Source organism: Neltuma alba, unplaced genomic scaffold (genome assembly GCF_004799145.2).
Source record: "Neltuma alba isolate B1F8T4 unplaced genomic scaffold, ASM479914v2 tig00002023_pilon, whole genome shotgun sequence".
NCBI classification, from domain to species: Eukaryota; Viridiplantae; Streptophyta; class Magnoliopsida; order Fabales; family Fabaceae; genus Neltuma; species Neltuma alba.
This window is the reverse complement of record NW_021632707.1, coordinates 5,435-28,780: the sequence shown is the minus strand read 5'-3', so window position 1 is coordinate 28,780 and position 23,346 is coordinate 5,435. Positions and strand designations below refer to the sequence as shown.

Genomic DNA, 23,346 nt, shown 5'->3' with positions numbered 1-23,346 from the left:
GTGGATGAACCACCACATAATTTATTTTCTTACTGGAATCTATTAATAGAGACTTCTTTTGTAATCTACATCACTTTTTTTTTTCCCCCTATACGTTAATGGCAGTATATTTGTAAGAGAATCCAAAATTAATTTCCTCAAGTCATTCTTTGTTTTAGGACCTGTTTGTCCAAAATTAAGAAAAATTTATCACTTCTTTAATCCTTAATATAAGACCTAATTAATTAATTTGATTAGATTAAGAAAATTAGACAAATTACTCAATTATAAAAAATATGACATATTTTTTTTAAAACACTATAATCATTTTCCATAGTATCCTCTCTTTTCTACTTGATCATGATTAAAAAAATATCCCTAAAAATGATTTTAAAAAATTACTAAATATAAAAAATAAGTCTTATATCTAAAATCAAAATCAACTCAATAATTAAATTTTATATTAAAGACTGAAAGAGTATTAATTAAACTAAATGAGAAAATTGTTGAGAAATCCTTAAACTAAACATGAGGATTTTGATTTTGTTGGGAGTTGTTAAGTTAATGAACATAAACCTGCTAGATATATTACAAAATTGTCATAGGGAGGCTTGTAACATGCTCACAGAAATTTCTCTCCGAGCGCATGACTCAAGCTTGAAGTTACATGCGTAACAAAATCCAACTCGATATAAAGATGCCAACCAATGCTTCATAAACTAACTATACAAAAGACCCCAAACAAAGCAAGCCGCTCACTGTTCAACAGCATCTTGTGGAAAGCGGAATCCCTAAGTTCTGAAGCATAACGCCATGAAAGTAGGTTCTCAAAACTGAGCTGTACAGATCACCCATCCCCAAAGAACCCGTCAACGAATCAATGACAGAATCCAACATGATGTTACAAGAGCATCTCTCATTTCCAATAGCAGTTCAAAATCCGCCAAGCTGTTGCCTTTGAACAAACCCATGTCCTCCATGAACACTACTATTTCCATAACCTGAAGGGGCTGCCGCATTGAGACCAGGACAGTCTCTTGCCCAGTGACCAGTTTGATGACATTTAAAGCATTCACCAGTGGCAATTCCACCACCTGCCGCTGAGGATGCCCTATTTGTAAAGGCCCCTCCTCCCGTGGACTGTCGAGGTACACTAGTAATGTTTGGGCAAAACATAGAGCTATGGCCAGAGCCTCCACAATTGCTGCAAGGCATAAATGAACCAGAAGACCCACCTGAAGCAAAAGAACTCCTATATTGGTGTTCATACTGACCCACTTGATTTTCTGGCATCCCATATTCCCTACTCGCACCACTGCTGTTCCTTATAGGAGTATAAGTTGGCGGCACAGCCAGGCCAGATCCAACATTCTGCGGTCCAGCATTACTGATTACAGAGTTAGGATTGATGCCTTCTACCTTCTCAGCTTTAAGCTTGTCAATCAAATCCAAAAGAAATCTTGATTCAGATGAAAAGTTCACCTTCTCTGCTTTCACTACCGTTGACTTTACAAGCTGTTCATCACCGAATGTCTCTTCCTTAACTTTTAACTTGAATATGTATTTAGTAAAAAGAACCTTACGGATGATTTGAGCAAACCTTTCATCGTCCTGCTCTTCATATTTCATATAATAAAGATCTTTGGCAGGTAAGCCCATTATCTCCTCACCACACTCCTGAAATGCAGTAACCCATGTTAGCCCAGTGTGATCCTGTATTTGGAGTTGCAGTATATACCTATATTCACATGCATCAACATTCTGGTCACATCTATCACACCGCCATTTTCCATCTCCATTATTGGACACTTTCTTGCTACATTTCCGATCCCCTATCATGATGGGACAGGCTGGATAGCAGAAAGAATCAGCCTTAACGAATGAAATGCTTGCACAGATGCTAATCCAATCAGGCTTCTCTGAAGTCCCCAACTTCTCATCTTTGATTTGAGATATAGTCTTCCTCATATCAGTCTTACCAGCATTGAATGATTCTCTGGAAATAGAAATAGCTGGAACATTCCTCCCTTCCTTGTCAAACCATTCTTTCAACCTGTAAGCCTCGGGAAAATCAGGCTCTATAAATAGCTGACTATTGGCTATGGTCCCAAGGGCCTTCCCATTGAATTCATTTACCCTGACAGCTTTCACAGCCAAAACTGGAAATGCACCTGAGTCACAAGTATTCTGCAACCGTTGTCCTTCTGCATTACAAAACTCTCCCCAAAGGGTTAACTCAACACTACAACCAGACATGTCCTTCAACTGGAGGGCTCTCTTCTGAGTTTCACTGCCATTCTTTCTCATGATTGAAGTGGTGGGACTAACAGAATAAACCACACCAATCACATCCACAACACTTGAATTTTCCATGCTTTCAACATCACTAATAGGACGAAAATTAAAAAGACGCATTGGAATTGACTCGTCATCATTGCATGGCTGTATGATGGATGTAATATCAATGGTCAATTCTAGATCATTAGGAAGGTGATTAAAATTTTTTTGAGCAGGCTTTATACTCCCCCTCGAAATGAGATATACTTTGCCAATTTCAATTTGTTGATAGAACTGTTCAGCCACTGCATTAAAGCAAGTTGCACGAATTTCTCCACCATCAGAATCAAGAAGATCAAAAGAAAATACCTTGCCATCACCTCTGGCATTGTTGTACTGCCTGAGGCCTGCCTTTGCTGTAACTCTAGCCTTAATTGTCCACATGCTATGGTATGGACTCAATGCAGCTATTGGAATTATCCTTGGTAAAGCTTCATTTCTGGCCATTTGTCCCCTGTTATTGTAAATTGGAGAAGGCTGTCTATGCATAGGCTGTGGTGGACGAATATATGCATTTTGCGGGGGTCTTGGAGTTTCTGGTCGAGGATTGCGAAATCCCATGTTCTGTTCACTGTAGGAGCCATTGAGTGGCCCTGAATTAGGTAAAATAGGGGTAGCTCCAGGCTCTACTTTAGGCAATCGAGGAGGGACATTTGCAGTACCATATCTTGCACCACTGGTAGTGAGATTCATTTGTGAATGATCTAGAGATGGCCCAATCACATTTGGTGGAGCAATCTTGCCACCTGCAGGTGAATTACTGGTTAAAGACTGGGGGTTCCCTGTGGTAACTCCAGACTGATCAGAGGAAGATGAAGTAGGTACAGCTCTTGGTGCGGCAACAGGTTCTCCAATCAGATCACATCTGTCAACTACCATATCCAGCTCGATAATGATGATGATCCTGTTTATGGTGAATGAGACAACCACATCATCTAATGACCCCCTAACATGGACAACAAAGGTGCAAAATTCTACCTGGGAGCATAAACTCCACCTACTGGACAAGAAAGAATTCAATTTATAGGAAATATTCTGAATGCATATCTGTTCAAAGTTTTGAAAATACAGCATGATAGAAAAATACCAAGCAATTAGTCTCACCAACAATTTTTTTCCGATGTAATAACAGCCATACTCAGTTAAGACCATGGGAAAATACAATCACCCCCCTGTAAAATTTTGAAAGTGAGTTGATTGATCCCACTCCCACCTAGGCTTCCCCAAGTTTGTCAATTCTAAAACTATTAATGATTAACCTCTGTATGAATAGATAAACAGCCAGTCTATGCAGTGAGAATGAATCATTCAACAACGAACACTCTTGCTGGCCTAAAATCTATTTGATTCTAGTGACGAAATATATGCTCATATCCTATATCCCCGAGGAACATCCAGATTCAATCATTTAGCTCGTCCCTTTCAACAGGAAGAACCAATCCGTACACAAAACTACAGAGAAGGAACAATATTAAAAAACTATCGTCTCATTTACCAGTTACACACCAATCAGATGATACCAATCCAGAGACTTAATTATTACTTCCTTGCATGTTCATTTAGTGAACCTTCACAATAACAACGACGACAGCATTCAAAACGCCCCAATCCAGAGACTTTGCTCTCATCTCGATTCATCATAAATGCCAATCGAAAAAGAAATCAAGAAGACCAATCGCCATTCAAAATCATAACTTCAACGCAAGTAATGAAAATGGTTCATTGACACAAAATCTAACGAATGAGAACCAGGGACTAGAAATGCCCCAAAAAAAGCGACTTACTTGCGGCTCTGGACAACATTACAGATAAACTGATTCAACTTAACAACAGAGCCCTTCTGCAATCGTCCAGCATGGACCAACTCGTTCTTCTGAGTAGCAAGCATCCCTTGCTGGTAATGGGAACCATCTGAAAGAACAAGCCTATACCTCTCCGTGCTGTTATGCTGCTGCGACTGAACCAGCTTCAAGTCAATCACTTGAAGCACAGGCTTCAGGTCCTCGCAAGAGAAATCGTCTCTACACATCGTCATTATTGCCCCACCGGTGAGACTAGCAGCCATTGTGGAAATTCTGAGATCACAACCCTAACACTTATCAAAGGATCGGTGAATTAAATTGGGAGAAACGATGAGGAAACTAAGGAGTTGATCGGTTTTGAGGGGAAACTGTCGGGAGTTCAAAGGGGAAGACAAAGAGAGGGAAAGAGTTTAAAAACCCTAGGAGTCGGGTCTTCAAGGTCCGATGAGCGCCATAATTTCGGTGGGGCGGGAACCGCGAATTTAGCCACAAAATTTGAATTTCCCACAAGGTTAACTTTATTTCCAGAACTACCGAACGCGATCCCTTTTTCACCCCCCAAAAAAAAAAAATCAGGGCAAGACTTCATCAGTTAATAATTAATAATTAATACAAAATTTGGTACTTAACATAAAAACTAGTTGAATAATTTAAATAAATTAAAAAATTTATTTAAATTAGTTGTTTGTAATAAATAAGCATTGTCTTGCTTGCAATTTCTTACTAATCATGTGTATTAGTTAAAATTATCATTTAATGAAATTTTTAACATGTGTAACTATCTTTTATATTAATAGTATTATGTGTATTAGTAAGAACCATTTTTAAAAAAATGTATAAATATGATAGACATAATAAAATTAGGTTTTATATTTAGAATCAAGTTGAATGTTAAATTAGTTTTTATGTTAATAGTATTAATTATTAATATTGATGGGAAACTTGATTCTTACATTGGAAATAAAGGGTAAAAAGAGGAGGAAAATTTTGAATATGAAATTTGAATTGCCAAAAAAAAAAAGACTGAAGAATAACAAGGATTTTATGCGTGATTTTAATGATCATAATTGGTAAATGAATAAAAGATCTAAATGACTTCATATTAGTATGCCACTCTAATTCTTAATATAAGTCACTTATAACATATTTTTTTATATCAAGAAATGTATTAATCTGAGAAAATTTTTTAATTTTACCTTATTAAAATTTTTCTCTCTATATATATTTATAGATAATTCTCATATATCTTCATTCCTTCTCTCTTTTCAATGGAAATTAAATAGGAGATAGGATTAAAAAGTAAACATTAAATATATTATAAGTGATTTATATCTAGAATCAAAACTTTTCCAATAAGTAATTTATATTTAAGACCAAAACGCTATTTATTAAATTAGATTGGAATTGGAATTAGATATCCCACGGTAGTATGTCCAAGTTTAAAAGAAAAATGCAAACACTTTTCCTTTTATATATTCATGCAGTGAATAAATATGAAGTAAAAAAATCACAACACATTGTGTTGTTTGCTTGTGGATAGTTCAATAATTTTCAAGACTTAAATAAAATAATCAGCCGTGAGGTGAGCCTACTTAATAATATAAAATACTATCTTGAGTCTTTAATATAAGAACTAGTTTGACTTTCAATCTGATTCTAAATATAATACTCAAATTCACATTGTCTTTCTTATTTATCTTTTTTTTAAAATAGTCCTTATAATAGTTACATATGTTAAATATTTCATCAAATAGTAGTTCTAACTAATATACATAATTGGCTATAGTATTCTAAGGAAAATATTACCTATTTATTACAAATAACTAATTTCGTGAATTTTCTTAATCTATTCAAATTAGTCTACAAATAAGATCTTATAATTAGAATCGGAGATAGTATCAAGGATTAGAGTTAGTAGCATATACTCCTCTGGTCCTTAATATAAGATCCATTTAACTAATTTGATTAGATTAAGGAAGTTAGGTAAATTAGTTAATTATAAGAAATGTGACACGTTTTTCCTAAAATACCATAATCATCTTTCTTAATACCCTATTTTCCTCTTTTACTTGATTATGGTTGATGGAGTATCTATAGGGGTAATTTAGATAAAATTGATAAATATGAGAAATGGGTCTTATATTTAGGGCCAAAACCAACTCAACAATTAGGTCCTATATTAAGGACCAGAGGAGTACTATTTATATGTTAACTGTTTGCACCATAATAATGATAATTTGTGTAATGTTAAGCCTAATGTCTTAAATAATTGTTATAATTAAAATTAATTTTACAAATGTTAAAAGGTGGGATGATAACCGGATAAATTAGTGCTATTAACCCCGTGAGGAAGCGGAGAGAGTGGTTGAAATAACAAAATGGCCCCTACGTTTTGCGGAAAATGGGGATCGCGGAGTTGGCACAATGGCGCTTGGCAGCTGGCAGGGCTCACTTGTGAGAAGAGAGCACTTACTAATTTTCAACTTTTGTATTTGATTTAGTTTATTTTAAAAGATTTTATATTATACTATTACGTTTTTAATATAAGAACTGGCTAATTAATATGAATAGATTAAGAAAATTAGTTAAATTAATTATTTATAATAAATAAGTATTGTTTTCTTTAAAATACCTTGTTAACCATGTATATTATCTAGAATAATTATTTAATAAAACTTTTAACATATGTAACTATTACACTAACTACTTGAGAAAAAATAAATAAATATAAGAGACAGAATAAACTAGATTATTATATTTATGACCAAATTAAATACTATCTCCGATTTTAATTATAAGAGCTAGTTAACTAATTTGAAGAGAATAAAAAAAGTAGTTAAGTTAGTTATTTGTAATAAATAGGTATTATTTTTCCTGAAATATCCTTATTAATCAAGTCTATTAGTTAGAACTATCATTGTTAAAAAGACTATCTTAAAAAAAATACATAAATATTAGGGACAAAATAAATAGAAATCTTATATTTAAAATCAAATAAAAATCAAAGAAAATCTTATATTAAAGATCGAAAGTAGTATTAAATTAGTTTTTATGTTAAGAATAGGAGGTAGTATAAAATAAGATAAATATTATTCTGTTTCTATTTATGAATTACCTCTCAGGGTTAAAAAAAAAGCGCATCATAAGCTTTTTGTGAGGGCCAGTTTAGTACATTGGAATCGATTTTGATGGAGATGGATATGGATATGGAGATGCAGACGGGTTTTAAAAGTGTGTTTGGTATGTAAGAGGTGTTTGGAAACACCCAGAAATGTTTTTAAAAAGTATTTTTTTACAAATCGAGATAAACTCCTTCACATATTTAATTCGTAGACCGTAAAATCACTTTTTTTTTTTACCGGAGACCGTAAAATCACTTTTAAAATCATAATTTGGTTGTTATAATGAGACCCACTTTTTATATGAAAAGACCAGAATATCCTTCTGTATTAAGAAATAAAAAAACCTTTAGAGAAAGTGACAAAGCCATCTTTGTCCTATTCTCATACTCATAGCAGTTTCTCTCCTACACCAAGACCTTTGTTGACCCGAGAGACCAAAAAGCAAGATGATGCGTGATGGAAGAAGCAAAGGAATATCAAATGGAGGAAGAGTTTGTGGGTATAAAATAAGATGATGAACCATAAGAGGAGATCAGAGATGTAGCATGACGATGGGTCATCGACCGTCGAAGATCTAGCACGGCAATTGGTTGCCATGAACTGGAGATCTACCCCTTCTAAGCAATATTTTGCTGCCGCCGTTGATCTACTTGTCTCTTCCTCCAGGTAGTATGGTCGCCATCGATCTGCGGAGTGGAGAAGAAGATGATGTTAGAGGAGAGTGAGAAGCTCGACACAGCCTTGGTCACCGGAGTCGCCGTCGTTGGTCATCAGAGTCGCCATTCACTGGGTTGATTGCCGGAGGTAGGATGTGAAGTGTGCTAGCGATGTGTATGAAGCTTATCGGTGGTGGTGGGTGTGGGAGGGCAAAAATAAACTTTCGAACATGGAAATGCAAATCTTGGGGTTGTAGGATGGAAGCCAATTCCACGGAGCTTTGGTGTACCAAACATACAACAGACCTGGATTCATTTCCATTTCCATCCCCCAATTCCACCGTACCGAACGGCACCTCACTGGTGGGCGTCTTTCGCTCGGATATCTATCCACTCGTTGAAGGCTTCCTTCCATAGTCCGTACCAATTTTTGGTCCTTCATGCCACTCTGCCCCCAAAATATTTAAGGAGATATTTGGATGAAACTAAAATATGGTTTGAAAAATAGCTTCGGAAGAATAAATTATTGAAAGAATAAATTTTGTGAAAAAATAATTTTGATAAAGTGAGAATATTTGAATTATTGTTATCAGAAGTACTTTTTATACTTGCAAATACTAAAAAAGGTACTACCTCCAGTCCTAACTATAAGAGTCAATTGACTAATTTGAGAAAATTAAGAAAAAAAGTTAAGTTAGTTATTTGTAATAAATAGATGTTGTCTTTCCTAAAATATCCTTACTAATCAAGTATGTTGGTTAAAACTATAATTATTAGAAGGACTATTTTAGAAAAAATTGAGTAAATATGAGAGACAAAATGGATTGAGATCTTATATTTAAGACCAACGTAAAAGTCAAATATAATATTATATTAATGACCAGAGGTAGTATAAGTTAGTATGATATTTACATAAAAGATAGATTTTATAATGTATTTTAATTTGAAGGAATAAAATTATTAACAATATATTTTTTACCAACATAATTAATAATATATAAGATAATAGAATTAATAAATAATTAATATGTGTATATATTTATAAAATATGAGATTAAATATGTTTATAAAAAAAATAATTGATAAGTGTTAAAATCATATTATCGTTGAGATCTACTTTGACAGGCATAATCATACTTTCTAATTTAAGCTAGAAATAGAATAGATTCACTTCTTATGAAATTATAGTTTTAGCCCAAAATTGCGGTTTGTTAATTTTCCTCACTGTTTGGCAAATTTGGAATCCAAACCATGGTTTCATTATGTCGCCAAACACCTCGTAAATGTTTGCTTTCTAATGTTGAAAATAGAGAAAGAAGGGAGAGATACAAAAGGGATTTATAAATATAAAGAGAAATTTTTTTAATAAGAGTGAAATTTACAAAAAATGTCAAATTTAATGTATTTATTGATATACAAGAATTCGTTACAAGTGATTTATATTAAGAACGAGAGTAGTATAAGTTATTTATAAGATGTTTAACAATTATTTTTCAACCTTATTGTTATTTAATGATTTGTAAATATAGAGAAAGAAAAAAAGTTTTTAATAAGGATGAATTTGGAAAGCCCTTATTGATTTAATGCACTCTTGATTTTATATCTTGCCAACAATGCACTTTTTAATATGAGAAAAAAAGTTACAAGTGACTCATAATATAATGTCATAGTGATGTCTCATTTCAAAGTCCCAATCAAAATGAGATTTGGTCTCTCCACTTCCCATTTCGTATCAAGGGTGTGTTTGGATGAAACCAAACCGTGGTTTGGAAAAGTGATTTTGGAGAATAGATTTTGGGGAAAATAGATTCTGTAAAGAATAGATTTTGTAAAAAAGTGATTCTGAGAAGTGAGAGTGTTTGGATAGTTGTTATCAGAAGCACTTTTTATATATACAAATTACTAAAAAAAGACATAAGTTAATATGATAATTACAGAAAAATAGATTTTATGATATATTTTAATTTGAAGGAATAAAATTGTTAATAATATGTTTTTTACCAACATAATTAATAATACATAAGATAATATAATTAATAAATAATTAATTTGTATATATATTTATAAAATATAAGATTAAATATATTTATAAAAAAATATGTTTATAAAAAAAATAACAAGATACATATCATATAGGCCCTCACACTCTCCCTTCTTTTTCCAAAAGCAAAAAAATTTTGTTTTTTCCAAAACCATGGTTTTGGAGTCAAAACCATGGTTTTGACCCAAAACCATGGTTTTGGTTTTTGGAGGGGGTGTTTGGGTAGATTATTCTCCAAACCATGGTTTGGGTCCCCAAACCATGGTTTGGGGTGTCACCCAAACACACCCCAAATTTATTGTCTCCATTGTGTACTATTTCAGTGGGTGATTAATTGCACTATCTCTCAGAGCGATTGTATGGCTTAAAAGGACTCGCTACAAACAACATCTTTGTTGGAACCACGTTGGAAGGCCAGTAAGCTGTGCGGTTGTTATTGGCCAAAAAAAAAAAAGTACTTGGGGGGGGTGGTCGAATTGAAAAAAAATAAAGGCGAGTGTATATTAATGTTTTTAGCTGGACTAGAAGTTAAGTTGAAAGTTTCACGAGTCATGACTCAAAACGATTAGACGTTTGATTAAATTGGTGACATAATAATTAATTAAAAATAATATTATATATAATTAATATATTTATATGAAAATTATCAAATTAATAAATAATTTAGAAATACATTTAGATAATCTAAAATTATGTTGACTTGACAAGCTAATATAATGATATACTCATAACTCACAAATAATTGAAAATGTGCTAAAACTTTACTGCTTCAGTGTTTTAATATAAGATCTTGTGTAATTTTTATTTTAATTCTAAATATAAGATCTCAATCTGCTTTATCTCTCATATTTATTCATTTTTTTCAAAATAGTTCTTCTAGTAATAATAGTTCTAACTCATAAACTTGATTATCAGGGTTATTTTAGGAAATAAAATATATATATTTATTACAAATAACTAACTTAACTTATTTTCTTAATTTACTCAAAATTAGTCAATTAGCTCATATATTTAGGATCGGAGATAGTATATATTTAAATTTATTTATGCTTAAAATATTTAATAATATTAAAAATTATTAATTCATTATGGTTAAAATATTGTTTAAAAAGTTAGACCAGACATTGAAGCAAAAAGGCCAATAGCTCACGGTTTTAGCATCACATTATATGAAATTTTCAATAAAATAATACTATATGATAACAAATAGTTTAAAAAACTATTAAGATTTTTGAAGGGGGTCAATTTTTTATATTTTCATATATTTTTTTAAAATTTTTAAGCATTTTTTCAGTTAGGCTAAAAAACTCTTAGTTTTCTGAAAGCCGTTTTAGTTCTCAATCCAATTCCAGATTCTAGTCGTTGACAGTTCAGCTCTAGTCTAATTTGGCTCAACTATGTAAGTGGTTTTGTTTTTGTCCAAACTAAACCATTAACAAGTATAACCGAGGCGGACTGTGTGGTCCCTTAATTATTGGCGTATATTTGATCCTTTAAATACATTTTATAAAATTAAAGCATCAAAATATAAAAAAAATTATGTAAAGTTAAAAGATTAAAATTTTGCCAATTGAAAAACATGCTTATTTGGTTTCCATTAAAAGATTAAAAATACTTCCCCTTCATTTAGTTAAAATGCCTGGTCTTGCTTATGTATGAATAAAATTTTTTTTTAGCTCCATATGATTGATGAAAAGCATGCTTTTTTTTTTAATACACGAGTCAATTCAAATGGAAGACAAGGTCCAAAAAAAAAAATCAAATGAAAGAAAAATTTAGGATTTTTTAACCTGAACCCGAACTATTTTTCCAGGCATGCCCATTGTCCTAAAGTAATTTTCGGCGTATCCAGTATCCCAAACTAATTAAAATAGTGCGTCCATATCTTAAGCTAATAGAAAAGTTAAATTTGACCGTTACTTTGCTGATTCAGCCGAAAGTTGACCAAAAATCCTGCATGGCGGACACATAGGCATTTGATGTGTATTATTTTGACGGGTTAAGGTGAGCCCAGCACTCCAAATTATTTTTCTATGTGCACCTATTGTCCTAAAGTAATTTTCGATATATCTAGTATCCCAAACTAATCAAAACGGTGAGCCCATATCCCAATTTAATAGAAAAGTTAAGTTTGACCGTTACTTTGCTGACTCAGCCAAAGGTTGACCGAAAAATCCTACATGACGGACACGTAAGCGTCTGATGTGTATTATTTTGACTGGTTAAGGTGTGAACAGCACCCCAAACTATTTTTTCAGGTGCGTCCAGTGTCCTAAAGTAATTTTTGTTACATCCAGTGTCCCAAACTAATTAAAACGATGCGTCTATATCCTAAGCTAACAGAAAAATTAAGTTTGACCGTTATCTTGTTGACTCAGCTGAACGTTGACCGAAAAATCCTACATGGCGTACACGCGAGCGTCTGATGTGTATTATTTTGACTGAACCTTCCGAGATGAGCCCGGTGGCAGCCGGTGTTTTCTCGAGAGGTGACAGCAACGTCGGCAGAGTGACCAAGGGGCAGTTTACTGTATTCTACGACGACGAAAGCAAATGCGAGTCGGATGAGGAGTTGACAGAGACGGAGACAGAAGTGTGCTGTGACAACGATTACGGTTTCAAATCAGAGTGGTGGAAGAAATGGGATAAAATGTTAAAGATGAGGATGAGATTGAATGGGTGGTACATATACCAGGATTTAAGAGGGTGGGTCGATAGTCTTTCTTTTTTAAAGTTTAAAAACTGGTAGAAGATAAACATTAGAAGAAGAGGAAATAAATTAAATTTTCAGTCAAAATAATACACATCAGATGCCTGCGTGTCCGCTATATAGGATTTTTCAATTAACCTTCAACTGAGTCAGTAAGGTAACGGTCAAATTTAACTTTTCTATTAGTCTGAGATATAGACACACTGTTTTAATTAGTTTGAGATATTAGATGCACCAAAAATTACTTTAGAATACTGGACGTATCTAAAAAAATAGTTAGGGATGTTAGACGCATCTTAACCTATGGATAAATGAGCAGTAAATATAAGCGACTTTGACTTGATCGAAGGGGGATCGAACTCTTCCCAAAAAAAAAACATCCATGTCAAACTGTCTTCTTCTCTTTCTTCAGACTGGTAAATATGCTTTGCATATAGCCCCATAGATCAATTGCTCTAACCGCCGCGTGCAAAGCTCCGCTCACCGGATAAATGGTTCCGGTGGCCGGTGGGTCAATAAGTTTTTAGCTTTCTTAAAATCATGGATTCCACCCAGGAGGTCCCGGAATCTGAAGGGCACAAGAAGGAGAATTTCTCTATTGTTGCACTGCGGTGGATTGTCGGTCTTCTACTGTCCATCTTATTCTTCTTATCTCTTCCCTTTTTGGTTGGTTTTACAGTTGTGCTGAGCACGAATTTATCAATTTCGAACCCTATTTCCCTGCCTTCTCAGTGTAAGATTGTATCTAGCGGTGAGTTTTTTCTTCCTTCGTTGAAATCTCCAGTAATTTCTAGTCTAGCTTCAATTGTTTTGGAAGTGTATTTTATTATTCTTTTTCTGATAATTAGCGTGAAAATACAGCGAATGTACTGTTCTGCGTGGCCTCGCTCGAGAATTAGAATCTTCTATTGCTGAACCCAGCTCGGAAAAGTAACTTGGGAAGAGCCAAAAACTCAAACCTATGGGCTTGTTCGTTGTGTTTTTTTTTTTTTTTTGGGGCGCTCTTTATCGTGCGGTCTAGCCTTACACGCTACTGGATGTTATTTTCCGTATCTTGACATAGTAATTCCTAATTTTGAATATTTCTACATATTGTATTTCTGCTTAGTGACGGATTGTAGTGCACCCATCTAGACAATTCTAGCTATTCATGCTGCGCTGAATGCTAATCTATATTGGACCAATGAATTGGCCAGAGAAGAACTTATATTGGACCAGTGAAATACCTTTGGGGCAGCCAAATCAATATACCTGGTTCTGTCTTCGAAGAGAACTCAGAAAGATGCTTGTAGTTAGCTGAAAGACTTCCACGAGTTTGTAGTAAATGAGATGCTGGTATCTTCCTTTAAAGGTTTTAAATGCGGAGAATTTGACCTCTCAACCCTCTATGGTCATGCCTCAAGATTTCTATATGGTTAAAATTATTGTTTTAAATATTTTAAGGCAATTGAATAATGGAGAGCTGGAGATGTCCATAGACAAGCCCAGTGAAAAAAAAAGGGATCTCTGTGGAATCTAAACAAAAGTCCTACCAGAGAAGCACTGCAAAACCTACTCCATGCAATATAGCTAGATCTTAGATAAGGTTTGAATGGGGTAAATTAAAACGTTAAAGGTTATAATATTTGCATTTGTTTGGAATTTTTCTTACAATGGCCGTGTGTTTCAAAAGAAACTTAACTCAGAAAAAATTGGTAGGCGTCAGATTTATATTTTTTTATTGGTGTGAAAAGTTTTTTATAGTTGAGTCAAAGTTTGGAGGTGTCCTAACTGCAAGGTTGGAGATATGGATCATGAAAACATTTTCACGCGGTGAACATGTTTAGATTATAAGGCTTGTCAAATCCCAACTTTTTTAGAGTGAGGAGTTGTGAAACAAGAATGTTTGTATGAAGCTTCATGCCCTTTACATCTTTTAAAATTGTTTATTTCTTGAATAATTGGAAGATTGATTTAAGTTAGATTTTTTTTCATCCTGACTTTTATTTGATTGAAAGTCAAATGGACTATGATTTGTTCTTTGTAGAATTTATTTTTTCTAGTGCTAAATTGTATTCTTTTACAGGTGTTGACATAAGGTCATCCAAGAGTTGTAATTTTGGTTTACCGAATTATAAAGCAAAGCATATATCCCATCCCTTTCAAAGAAGCAAATTTCGCTCCTATTATGACTATTATTGGGCTTCCATATTCAAGGTATTTTAGCATATCGGTTTAATTACTCCTAGTATTGGCAAATTTTAATCTTTCTTCTTTTTGGTGCCCCCATACTTGTCCCTTCTTCATCAGAGCCATGCACATTTTTCTTTTAATAGTTCAAATTACATTTTTTTCCCTCCATACAGATGTTTGTGTACATGGCAATCCATGTTTTCTTTAGCTCGTTATAATATATTTTCAACTCCTTCTCAGGTAGAATATAAAGATGTCCTTTCAGGTCAGACAATGTATGCATTTGCAGAGGCTCCAAATGAAGCCCTTCCTCTTTATTGCAGGCCCAATTTTGGTGCTGCATGGTTGACCCAATATAAATTCAAGGTTGGGGTCACAACTTATGATCTCAGTCAATATGTATTTGTAGACATGGCTTCATTGAATACGTCTAAAATTCTTTATGATGTCATGTATAACGATTATTACTTGTTTAGGCCTTCAGCGCTGGTATTTTTAAGAAATTTTCTCTTCATCCTTGGTTAGATCAATGAGACTTATAACTGCTGGTACACATCTGGCGTCCCCAAAGTGCGATTAGATCAACATGATATTTTCGGTTGCCATGCGGATGAGAAATCGACTATGGACACAATTAGACAATATTTCACTCTGTGAGTACTTATTATCCCTCGACATACTAATTATTAATTGCATTACCTGTTCTCTGGATATCACAGGAGACTAAACATTCTTAACATTGTATCATTCCGTACAAATAAGCGCTGGATTAAAGTTTGTATTTTAATTCAAAGACATCTGTCGATTGTTCAAATAAAAAGCTGAATCAGATTCGTAGGACCAGTGATCTTTTTAGAGAAGAAAATGCATCTAGATTGTTCTGTGCAGCAGGGGTTGTTTGTTATCTCTCAACTTTTCCTTTATCACTCTGTGCTATTGTACTTCTTAACATTTTAATGAAATGGCCTCTAAATATGTGGCTCAACACATGTTTTGGTGATGGAAAATGAAAAATAGTTAGAACTTCCTAATGTGGATGAAAGTTTCTGATAAAGCATTAGGACAACAACAGTTTTTTCCCTTTTCCCAATTTATAGGGCTGAGGGGGTGGGGTTTGGATTTTGAAATGGATAAGCCATTGGTGGCTTGGTGCTCAAAATGAAGCTTTGTTCGGCCTACTTCAAATAATGATTTGTTTACCCATGGTTGGTACTTCCTATTAGTTGCAGTTATCTGTGCCTCTTTTCATGTTTACCCCGGATATATTTCTTTCTCATAAATTTTATGATGGTTGTAATTGGGTAGCTTGTACCCAGAGGGATGATATTTCTCATACTCTTCGTTTGACAAGTTCTTACATGGTACTGATTGAAAGAAAAGAAGAGGTGTTTTGGGCTCTATCTCATTCATTAGCCTTAACTTTATTGGAAATGTTGTTTGATTGACCTCTGTGAATATGCTTGAATACAGCATATCATATAATTTTTTTTCCTGATTATTGTGTGTGGATCATCAGGACCATAGAGATGGTGAATTCCTGGAGTACCGGCAAGGCAAGGGTCAAGATTTTGAAGTGGGAAATGATAGCTGGGGTTGTAACTGGGTTTTCAACTTCTTTGATCTCCATAGCCTTGCTTAGGTTCATACAGCGGCTGTTTTCTTCACCGCATTGAGCTTCTGCCACATGGTATCTCCTCCACCTGTCAATGGTGTTCTCATCAAATGTTTTGTGCTTTGGTCGGCTACAAAATCGGAAGAGTCTCGGTCTGATGGATATATTCAGTTTTCAGGATTTCATAGTTGTGGTACTTGTTTTATTGAAGTGCCATGTCCTTTCATTTAATTACCTTGTATCATTATAGCTGCAGCTGATAGCATTATTGTCGTTTGATAAATTAATGGTGGCTCCATAGACTTATTTGTAATCGATCTGTGTAGAAAGAAGTTTGTATAGTTCAGATGACAGTCTCAGAATTATAAAATTGAATCAAGTCATGGTTCAGTACTAGCTATTAATGAAATATAATGACTGCATTTCAAATTCTATCTGAACTGTAATTTTTGCTTGTGTAATGGCTTCCATAACGATCTTAAATCAGTTTACATTCAATCACCTTGCCTTCTTTTTGGCAAGAGTAATCAACCATTGTGGTGATTATCCAATTCCACTACTTCAAGTGGCTTTTAGCACTTCGCAATGAAAATTTAAATGACAAAATTTTGTTTATTACCTTTCTCATCAATTTTTTCAAAAGAAAAACACAATACTTTGGCATTCAAACATATGTTTTTTTAAAAAATTTTAACCTATTTCTTAATAAATACTAGCTCTAGTTCTTAATACAAGATTTTGTTGGATTTTTGCTTTAGTCCTAAATATAAGACTTTAATCCACTTTGTTTTTCATATTTATGTATTTTTTTTCTAAGATAATCCTTCTAATAATAATAGTTTTAGCTAATGTACTTGATTAGTAAGGATATTTTAGGAAAGATAACACATATTTATTACAAATAACTAACTTAACTTCTTTTCTTAATCTCCTCAAATTAGTCAACTAGTTTTTATAAATAAGACCAGAGGTAGCAGTTTAAAGAAACACCTGAAGAATCCTCTTTTTGCCTTAAACTTAAGAGAAACAGGTGTCGAACATGTGTTCAACAATACTCATGGCAAATTCAAAGTTCACCGCTTGAATATCCTAGTTTTCGTCGAAGTGTCATGTCTTTCTGTCAGTGATAATTTTTCTTACATATATGAGGATTTCATGCTAAGATTTGTCAAAAAAATTTTGGAATCGTATTCTAGACCGAGCTTCCAAAATCACAAACATTGATAACTGTTAAGACTTAGCATTTCACTATTACATGGGCATGCCAGTGACATTCAGAGATAAACAAATGTTTTGCGGAGACTCCGGAGGTTCTCAGGTAATCAGGTCGCTAAAACTCTTGACTTCGTGGTGATTGTTTTTCCCCTTTATCACAGCCTGTCTGGGCTACCACATTGTTTCTGAGGAAGGTAAAAGATTAATGGGATTGAAACCAAATATTAAATCTTGCCGGTTTCTGATACAATCCTTTCAATTTCCTCTAAAAGGCGCTCCTTTTCATCTGCTAATTCTTCGTTTTGCTTTTGAAGTTCCTCTATCTGCTTTGTTTGCTCAGAATCCTTCCTGAAAATTCGAAGCACAGTTCTTTAACGTTAGTTCATGATTCTCTGTACTCATAATTGATAATTGATTGCCTCTATGTGATTCTGTAATACCAATGCTTTCTTAGTCATTTAATTGTAATTGACTTATATTACCTGTTCATGAAGGACAGATTAAGTTTAAGGGATCTAACTTCCTTCTCAAGGTTTTCACATCGCTTCAAGACAGCTTGCATATCTGATGGAACTGGTGGCGTCGAATTCCTTTCCTTCGCCTCAGCCATTCTGCATGACAAGGTTATTGGCAAAAGAGCTGAGAAATGCACAGTGATCCTCTTGAAGTAAAGTTTTGATCTTTAATTCTGACATGATTCAACAGTATTATGTGAGAAGAGAGACTGTCTGTATATATAATTTTACATACTTCCTTGATCGCTCCACTCGCCGCTTTTTTGTGGCATCCCCCTTGTCCTCTGCACAATTTATTTGAACATTTACTTTAGTTTATGTTATGCATCTACAAGCGAATATGACATTTGGAGTATCTAAACCTAATAAGCCTCATGAAAAACTCTTTAATTACAAGATGATGGGATTTTTTGGCTTTTGGTGGGTGGTCCGTCTAGGTTAAGAAACTTTTGATCTTACTGTTATATCTCTAACCACACAAGCAGCACCATGAAAGAGAATCCAAGGTTTTTGAAAGTAAAATCCAAAGTATCAGAATAGTTTAATTAAAGTAATGAGGTTAATCCAAGTCATGGTGTATGCTTAGAAAATGGGAACTGTATTAGGACATTGATCGTTACCTGATACAGCTGATGTTACAGATCCATATCTTTCTAGACTTCTCCTCTGCACAATTAAGATTAGCAACATTATCATAGGAAAAAACTGTTAAAAGCATAAATTTCCGTGATCACTCCTTATTATGGAGCTTAAGTTCCATTGGTCTTAGTTTAGGTTATACCTTCCGATCATCTTTCAGATTATCCATTATCTGTTCTCTGAAACCTGCAAGTTCACAGAAACACAATTGTAGTATAATATTAGATGGACAATGTTTGCAAATGAAAAAAAGAAGGGACATATCTGCTCTTTTTCTGACCTAAATGATAGTTATTATTCAGAAAGAGCGTGGGTTTTCAATAAAATGTTATCGGGTCTGAGTGATTCAATTTCTCTAGGGCATTGAATGCTGAGAAGAAAACATGAAAGTTATTGAGAATGACACAAAAAGTGGCTCCAATGTGAGAAAGCAAAACTATTGTCCCATTTTAATGATGCTAAAGTAAATGAAAAATATTGGGAAATTTCATGCAATTTTGTCATCATATTGTATTTATACCTTTGACTCTATTTTCTGAATTTTTACTCACTCCCACTTGTTTCCATGTGTTTTCACATGGTGTTTGACTTGAGATGCTTGGACCTTCAATTGCATCTAAACCAGATGAAACTACTGGTGCAGCAGCAGAAGATTCACTTTGAGATGGTTCTCGCGAAGCTGTTCCAACACATATTGCGTTTGTCTGATTTGCAAAACTATCCATGTCAAGGTTCATAGATCCTTCAAGCGTTTGTGGAACTCCACGGTCCTTAACTTCACCATTAGATGCTCCTCGGAAATTTATTTGCATCTGATAAATCCAGTTTTCTTGTCCTTCCATAAAAACAGTTTTGGCAAAATCACTTTGAGCACCAAAGATGCCATTGGAGCTATCCTCTGCAGCTTCTTTCTCTATATGATTGCTGAGTCTCTTACGTTCCAATGTACCTTTTAGCATGCTCACACAAGTTGAAACTTTATCTGCATCACCCATTCGTGGTGTATTGAAGGTAGATGAAGATGAGTTTGATGGAGACATGAAGGTAGCCTTCTGGTTTGGAAGCTCGCAAGGAGAAAGGTAACCAAAGCCATTTACATTTGAACCTTCTTGTTTCAATGTTTCAGCAACGCCATCACGAGGGACCAGGGGTATGGGCTCCATACCTTGTGTTGCTTGTGCATTTTGCATTTCAACATACCTTCGCCTACCGCCGGGGGGGGGGGGGGGAAGAAATCATATCAATAAAGATACAGAACTTTTTTTCTTCTTGAACAATAAAATATAATTCCCAATCGTGAGACACAGAGACAGTAACAACAAGTATATCTCATAATATCATGCATGAATTCAGTATGAACGCGAAAAACACAGAAGAAAACAAATTTAGCCTTTAACAGCAAGATGATGAGACTTTCCTTGGCATAATTTGAAAATGCATTTGTGCAAATGATTTTGATGAACAGATGCAAGATGATGAGGATACCTCAATTCCGAGGACCGGCTTCTTGTCATTCGCTGATCACTAAGGAACCAAGCCTGAATTCACAATAGCAGATCAAATAAACATGAAGATTCTAAGTCTTCACAAATGGATGTAGTATTGATATAAACAAAACAAACCTTTGCCAGAAACAAGTTACCAGCTTGCAGCTCTCTATCAGCAGCATCTCTGATGAAAATTGACAGCAGACCCAATTACAAACTACTTTCTAGACCAAAGCAAGCTACAAGAAAGATAATTAAGAAATCGGAATGCAATACTGAGAAAGAAAATATTGCATATAATTACCTGATTGGAGTTTCACTACAATCAAAAGAAGCATCATCGACCATAAGGTTTTCTTGTGTATATACTTTTTCATTGCTTTTTTCCTCTGAAATCACACCAACATGTTGTGGATTAGACAAATTGGCTAGGTCAGTGGATATCCTGCAGTTACAAGAGAATCATGATCTATCAGGATTAGACAGAAACCAGGAAGGAAGCTTCAGGAAATGCGAAATCTTCACGAGGAAAATTGACAAACAAATCAAGTATAAATGTGATGAAAGGTAAAGTGTCAGACTATACCATGAGAACAAAAATAAAATGGTCAAATCTCTTATGAAACGCACCCAATTGACATGTTTCTAACGTGTGTTTCAGTGACAGACTCACCTCTGTGATAATCGACTATTATGTCCGATGCTTGTTGAATTGTAAGCCTGATTGAAGAAACAAAGATACATCAAGTGAGTAACTGGATTTGTTCGGGGTAGAAACTTCTTGTGATCAGATCCTTGTCTTGAAAACTAGTGAGAAGATATTCTGAACAAAAATTCCAAGAACTAAATGCTGAAAATCAACTAGCATGCGCAGTTTAAAACACATGAACTTCAAGGATATCTGGGCTACATAGAAAAATTTTATCTTGAAAACTAGAGGGTTCTGAATAAAAATCCAAACGCTACTGTTTTAGTCCAAGAATCAAATGCTAGAAGGTCAACTAGCATGTGGGGTTGAATATGTAGAAATCAGAGAAAGAAAACTCAGGAATTCTGAGAACTTGAAAGCAAAAGCTGCGATATGATCTAGAATAATAGGCTTGCCTCTCCATTTGTTAGCCAGCGTTTGAAGAGCTCCTCACTGTCCGTGCGAAAACTTTGAGAAACGGCCTTGAAACCCAACATCTCCATGGTTGGTGCTGGCATTCCAAGAGGACTTTCCATCACTGTCTTCAGAAACAACTCTTCACTTGTGTTCTTATATAGCCCAGAAAACCCCCTTCCTTCCATCTCCTTCTTCCTCTGATTCCGCCTTCCAACTGCTTCAATCTTCTTGAGACCGTCCTAAACTCAAGTTTTTATTAGTACTTTCAGGTTACAGGATAGAATAGTAAGCTGAAACCACTGTCATTAACCATACCAAACCCTTTTCCAAAACGAAGGTTTAGACATAAAAGATCACACCTTTATGGTTATATCATCAGCGAAATTCAACCCCACAATGCCATAAGCCTGCACACCTTTGAACTCTGTCAACCTGGCATATGCACCTTTATAATTCTTTCCCAAAAAAGGTACGTAACTTGAGGTTAATCAACTTACTATCCAACTAACCCCGGAGATGAACTATTTTATCCTTGAGAATTTTATAAACTGACTGTGAAACTTCACAAAGTTTTGAGGATGACTATGGTTAGTGATACCCTTGCATGTAGATATTTTAGAAACCTAGGGACAGAATGGTGGCATCTAGGGGTGAAACTGAAAGGTTTTGCAGAAGATTCTGTGTAGCTTTCTTTTGTCTCTTGTTTATATTGAAAATGAAACTCGTGCAGCGGTAATTCGAAGTGTTCAACAGTTAGGAACCGCGTGGTCTGTGAAATTGAGGAGAAAAGATTTTAGCCTTTCGACGAAGTAAAAGAATCCCATTTTTATGATTATCATTAATAAATGGGAACTCGTTCTCCTTAATTGGAAGATTAAGATTTGATTAAGAAATAATGAATAGGATGAAACAGAATGAAAGGGACGTTAAGCAACAATTAAAATTAATGGAGATTTTTGTTTTACAATATTGGTAGCCGTTTAGATGGCGCTTTCATTGTTGCCTAAGCATGGAGGCCACGACGGTCGTTTAGCTAATTAGCTCACGAACGCAGATTCTTCTGCTCTCATCGCTGAACGCTGCCCTTCAATATAAATATATTATTTGGGAATCGTTTTGTTTTTTAGTCTTAATGTAGACAAGTGCATATTTTTAATAGGATATTTCGATAAAATATTAACATGGCCTTTAATGACATTTAATTATGTGCTAATAATAAATTGTTTTGACGTGATTATAAGATACCAAATACTACCTCAGGTTTTAATTATAAGAGGTAGTTGACTAATTTGAGGAGATTAAGGAAATAAGTTTAAATTACTTAAATGTAATAAATATGTATTCTCTTTTTAAAAATATCTTTGCTAATCAAGTATATTGGTTAGAACTAATATTATTAGAAGATTATCTTAAAAAAATGTATAAATATGAGAGGCAAAGTGGATTGAGATCTTATATCTATGATCAAAATAAAAATTAAACGAGATTTTATATTAAGGATTGAAGATAGTATGTTATATTTGAGTATATCAAAGATAACATTTTCAAAGACATATTTTGCAGTTATATAAAGTTGAACAAAAAAATTTTATATTTAAAGAGTGATAACTCCTTTTCAATGCTAATTGATAATAAAATGTAGTACATCCGGTTCTTAATGTAAGACATTATTTAACTTTTATTTTGGTCCTAAATATAAGATCCTAATCCACTTTGTCTTTCAAATTTATTCATTTTTTTCAAGATACTCCTTCTAATAATAGTAGTTCCAACCCATAAACTTGATTAACAAAGAAATTTTTGTATTACAAATAACTAACTTAACTTGTTTTTTTAATTTACTTTAATTAGTCAAATAGCTTTTATATTTAGGACAAGAGGTAGAATTATTTACAGGCTAATAGTAAATACAACATATTTGTACAAATATGTTTTCAAAGTTTTTGTTGTCGCA

General features: G+C 34.1%; 3 protein-coding genes across 3 annotated transcripts; 1 reads left to right on the top strand and 2 right to left on the bottom strand.

Annotated features, from left to right (window-relative positions):
• Positions 1–520: 520 nt before the first annotated feature.
• Positions 521–4,456, bottom strand: LOC114715459 (replication protein A 70 kDa DNA-binding subunit A-like). The gene is made up of 2 exons (XM_028900332.1): positions 4,101–4,456; positions 521–3,220 (listed from the first exon to the last, which is right to left on the bottom strand). Exons 1-2 carry the CDS (start codon positions 4,379–4,381, stop codon positions 913–915), a joined length of 2,589 nt encoding a protein of 862 aa, XP_028756165.1. The 5' UTR covers positions 4,382–4,456; the 3' UTR covers positions 521–912.
• An 8,623-nt stretch (positions 4,457–13,079) lies between these two features.
• Positions 13,080–16,863, top strand: LOC114715449 (uncharacterized). Its single transcript, XM_028900320.1, has 5 exons — positions 13,080–13,398; positions 14,713–14,843; positions 15,060–15,185; positions 15,345–15,472; positions 16,336–16,863. Exons 1-5 carry the CDS (start codon positions 13,188–13,190, stop codon positions 16,490–16,492), a joined length of 753 nt encoding a protein of 250 aa, XP_028756153.1. The 5' UTR covers positions 13,080–13,187; the 3' UTR covers positions 16,493–16,863.
• A 631-nt stretch (positions 16,864–17,494) lies between these two features.
• On the bottom strand, positions 17,495–22,057 carry LOC114715440 (protein CYCLOPS-like). Its single transcript, XM_028900308.1, has 11 exons — positions 21,392–22,057; positions 20,961–21,007; positions 20,592–20,732; positions 20,423–20,471; positions 20,286–20,338; positions 19,321–20,006; positions 18,943–18,986; positions 18,782–18,827; positions 18,397–18,445; positions 18,129–18,257; positions 17,495–17,994 (listed from the first exon to the last, which is right to left on the bottom strand). Exons 1-11 carry the CDS (start codon positions 21,575–21,577, stop codon positions 17,871–17,873), a joined length of 1,554 nt encoding a protein of 517 aa, XP_028756141.1. The 5' UTR covers positions 21,578–22,057; the 3' UTR covers positions 17,495–17,870.
• Positions 22,058–23,346: the final 1,289 nt, after the last annotated feature.

Excerpts from the sequence above, each read along its gene's own strand:
- LOC114715459 (XM_028900332.1), bottom strand. The coding sequence starts at position 4,381 with ATGGCTGCTAGTCTCACCGGTGGGGCAATAATGACGATGTGTAGAGAC. Across the intron at positions 3,221-4,100 it reads AATGTTGTCCAGAGCCGCAA|GATCATCATCATTATCGAGC; the intron begins GTAAGTCGCTTT and ends CACCATAAACAG.
- LOC114715449 (XM_028900320.1), top strand. The coding sequence starts at position 13,188 with ATGGATTCCACCCAGGAGGTCCCGGAATCTGAAGGGCACAAGAAGGAG. Across the intron at positions 14,844-15,059 it reads ATTGGGCTTCCATATTCAAG|GTAGAATATAAAGATGTCCT; the intron begins GTATTTTAGCAT and ends ACTCCTTCTCAG. Across the intron at positions 15,473-16,335 it reads ATTAGACAATATTTCACTCT|GACCATAGAGATGGTGAATT; the intron begins GTGAGTACTTAT and ends GTGGATCATCAG.
- LOC114715440 (XM_028900308.1), bottom strand. The coding sequence starts at position 21,577 with ATGGAAGGAAGGGGGTTTTCTGGGCTATATAAGAACACAAGTGAAGAG. Across the intron at positions 21,008-21,391 it reads GCTGGCTAACAAATGGAGAG|GCTTACAATTCAACAAGCAT; the intron begins GCAAGCCTATTA and ends TTCTTCAATCAG. Across the intron at positions 18,446-18,781 it reads TGTAACATCAGCTGTATCAG|AGGACAAGGGGGATGCCACA; the intron begins GTAACGATCAAT and ends TAAATTGTGCAG.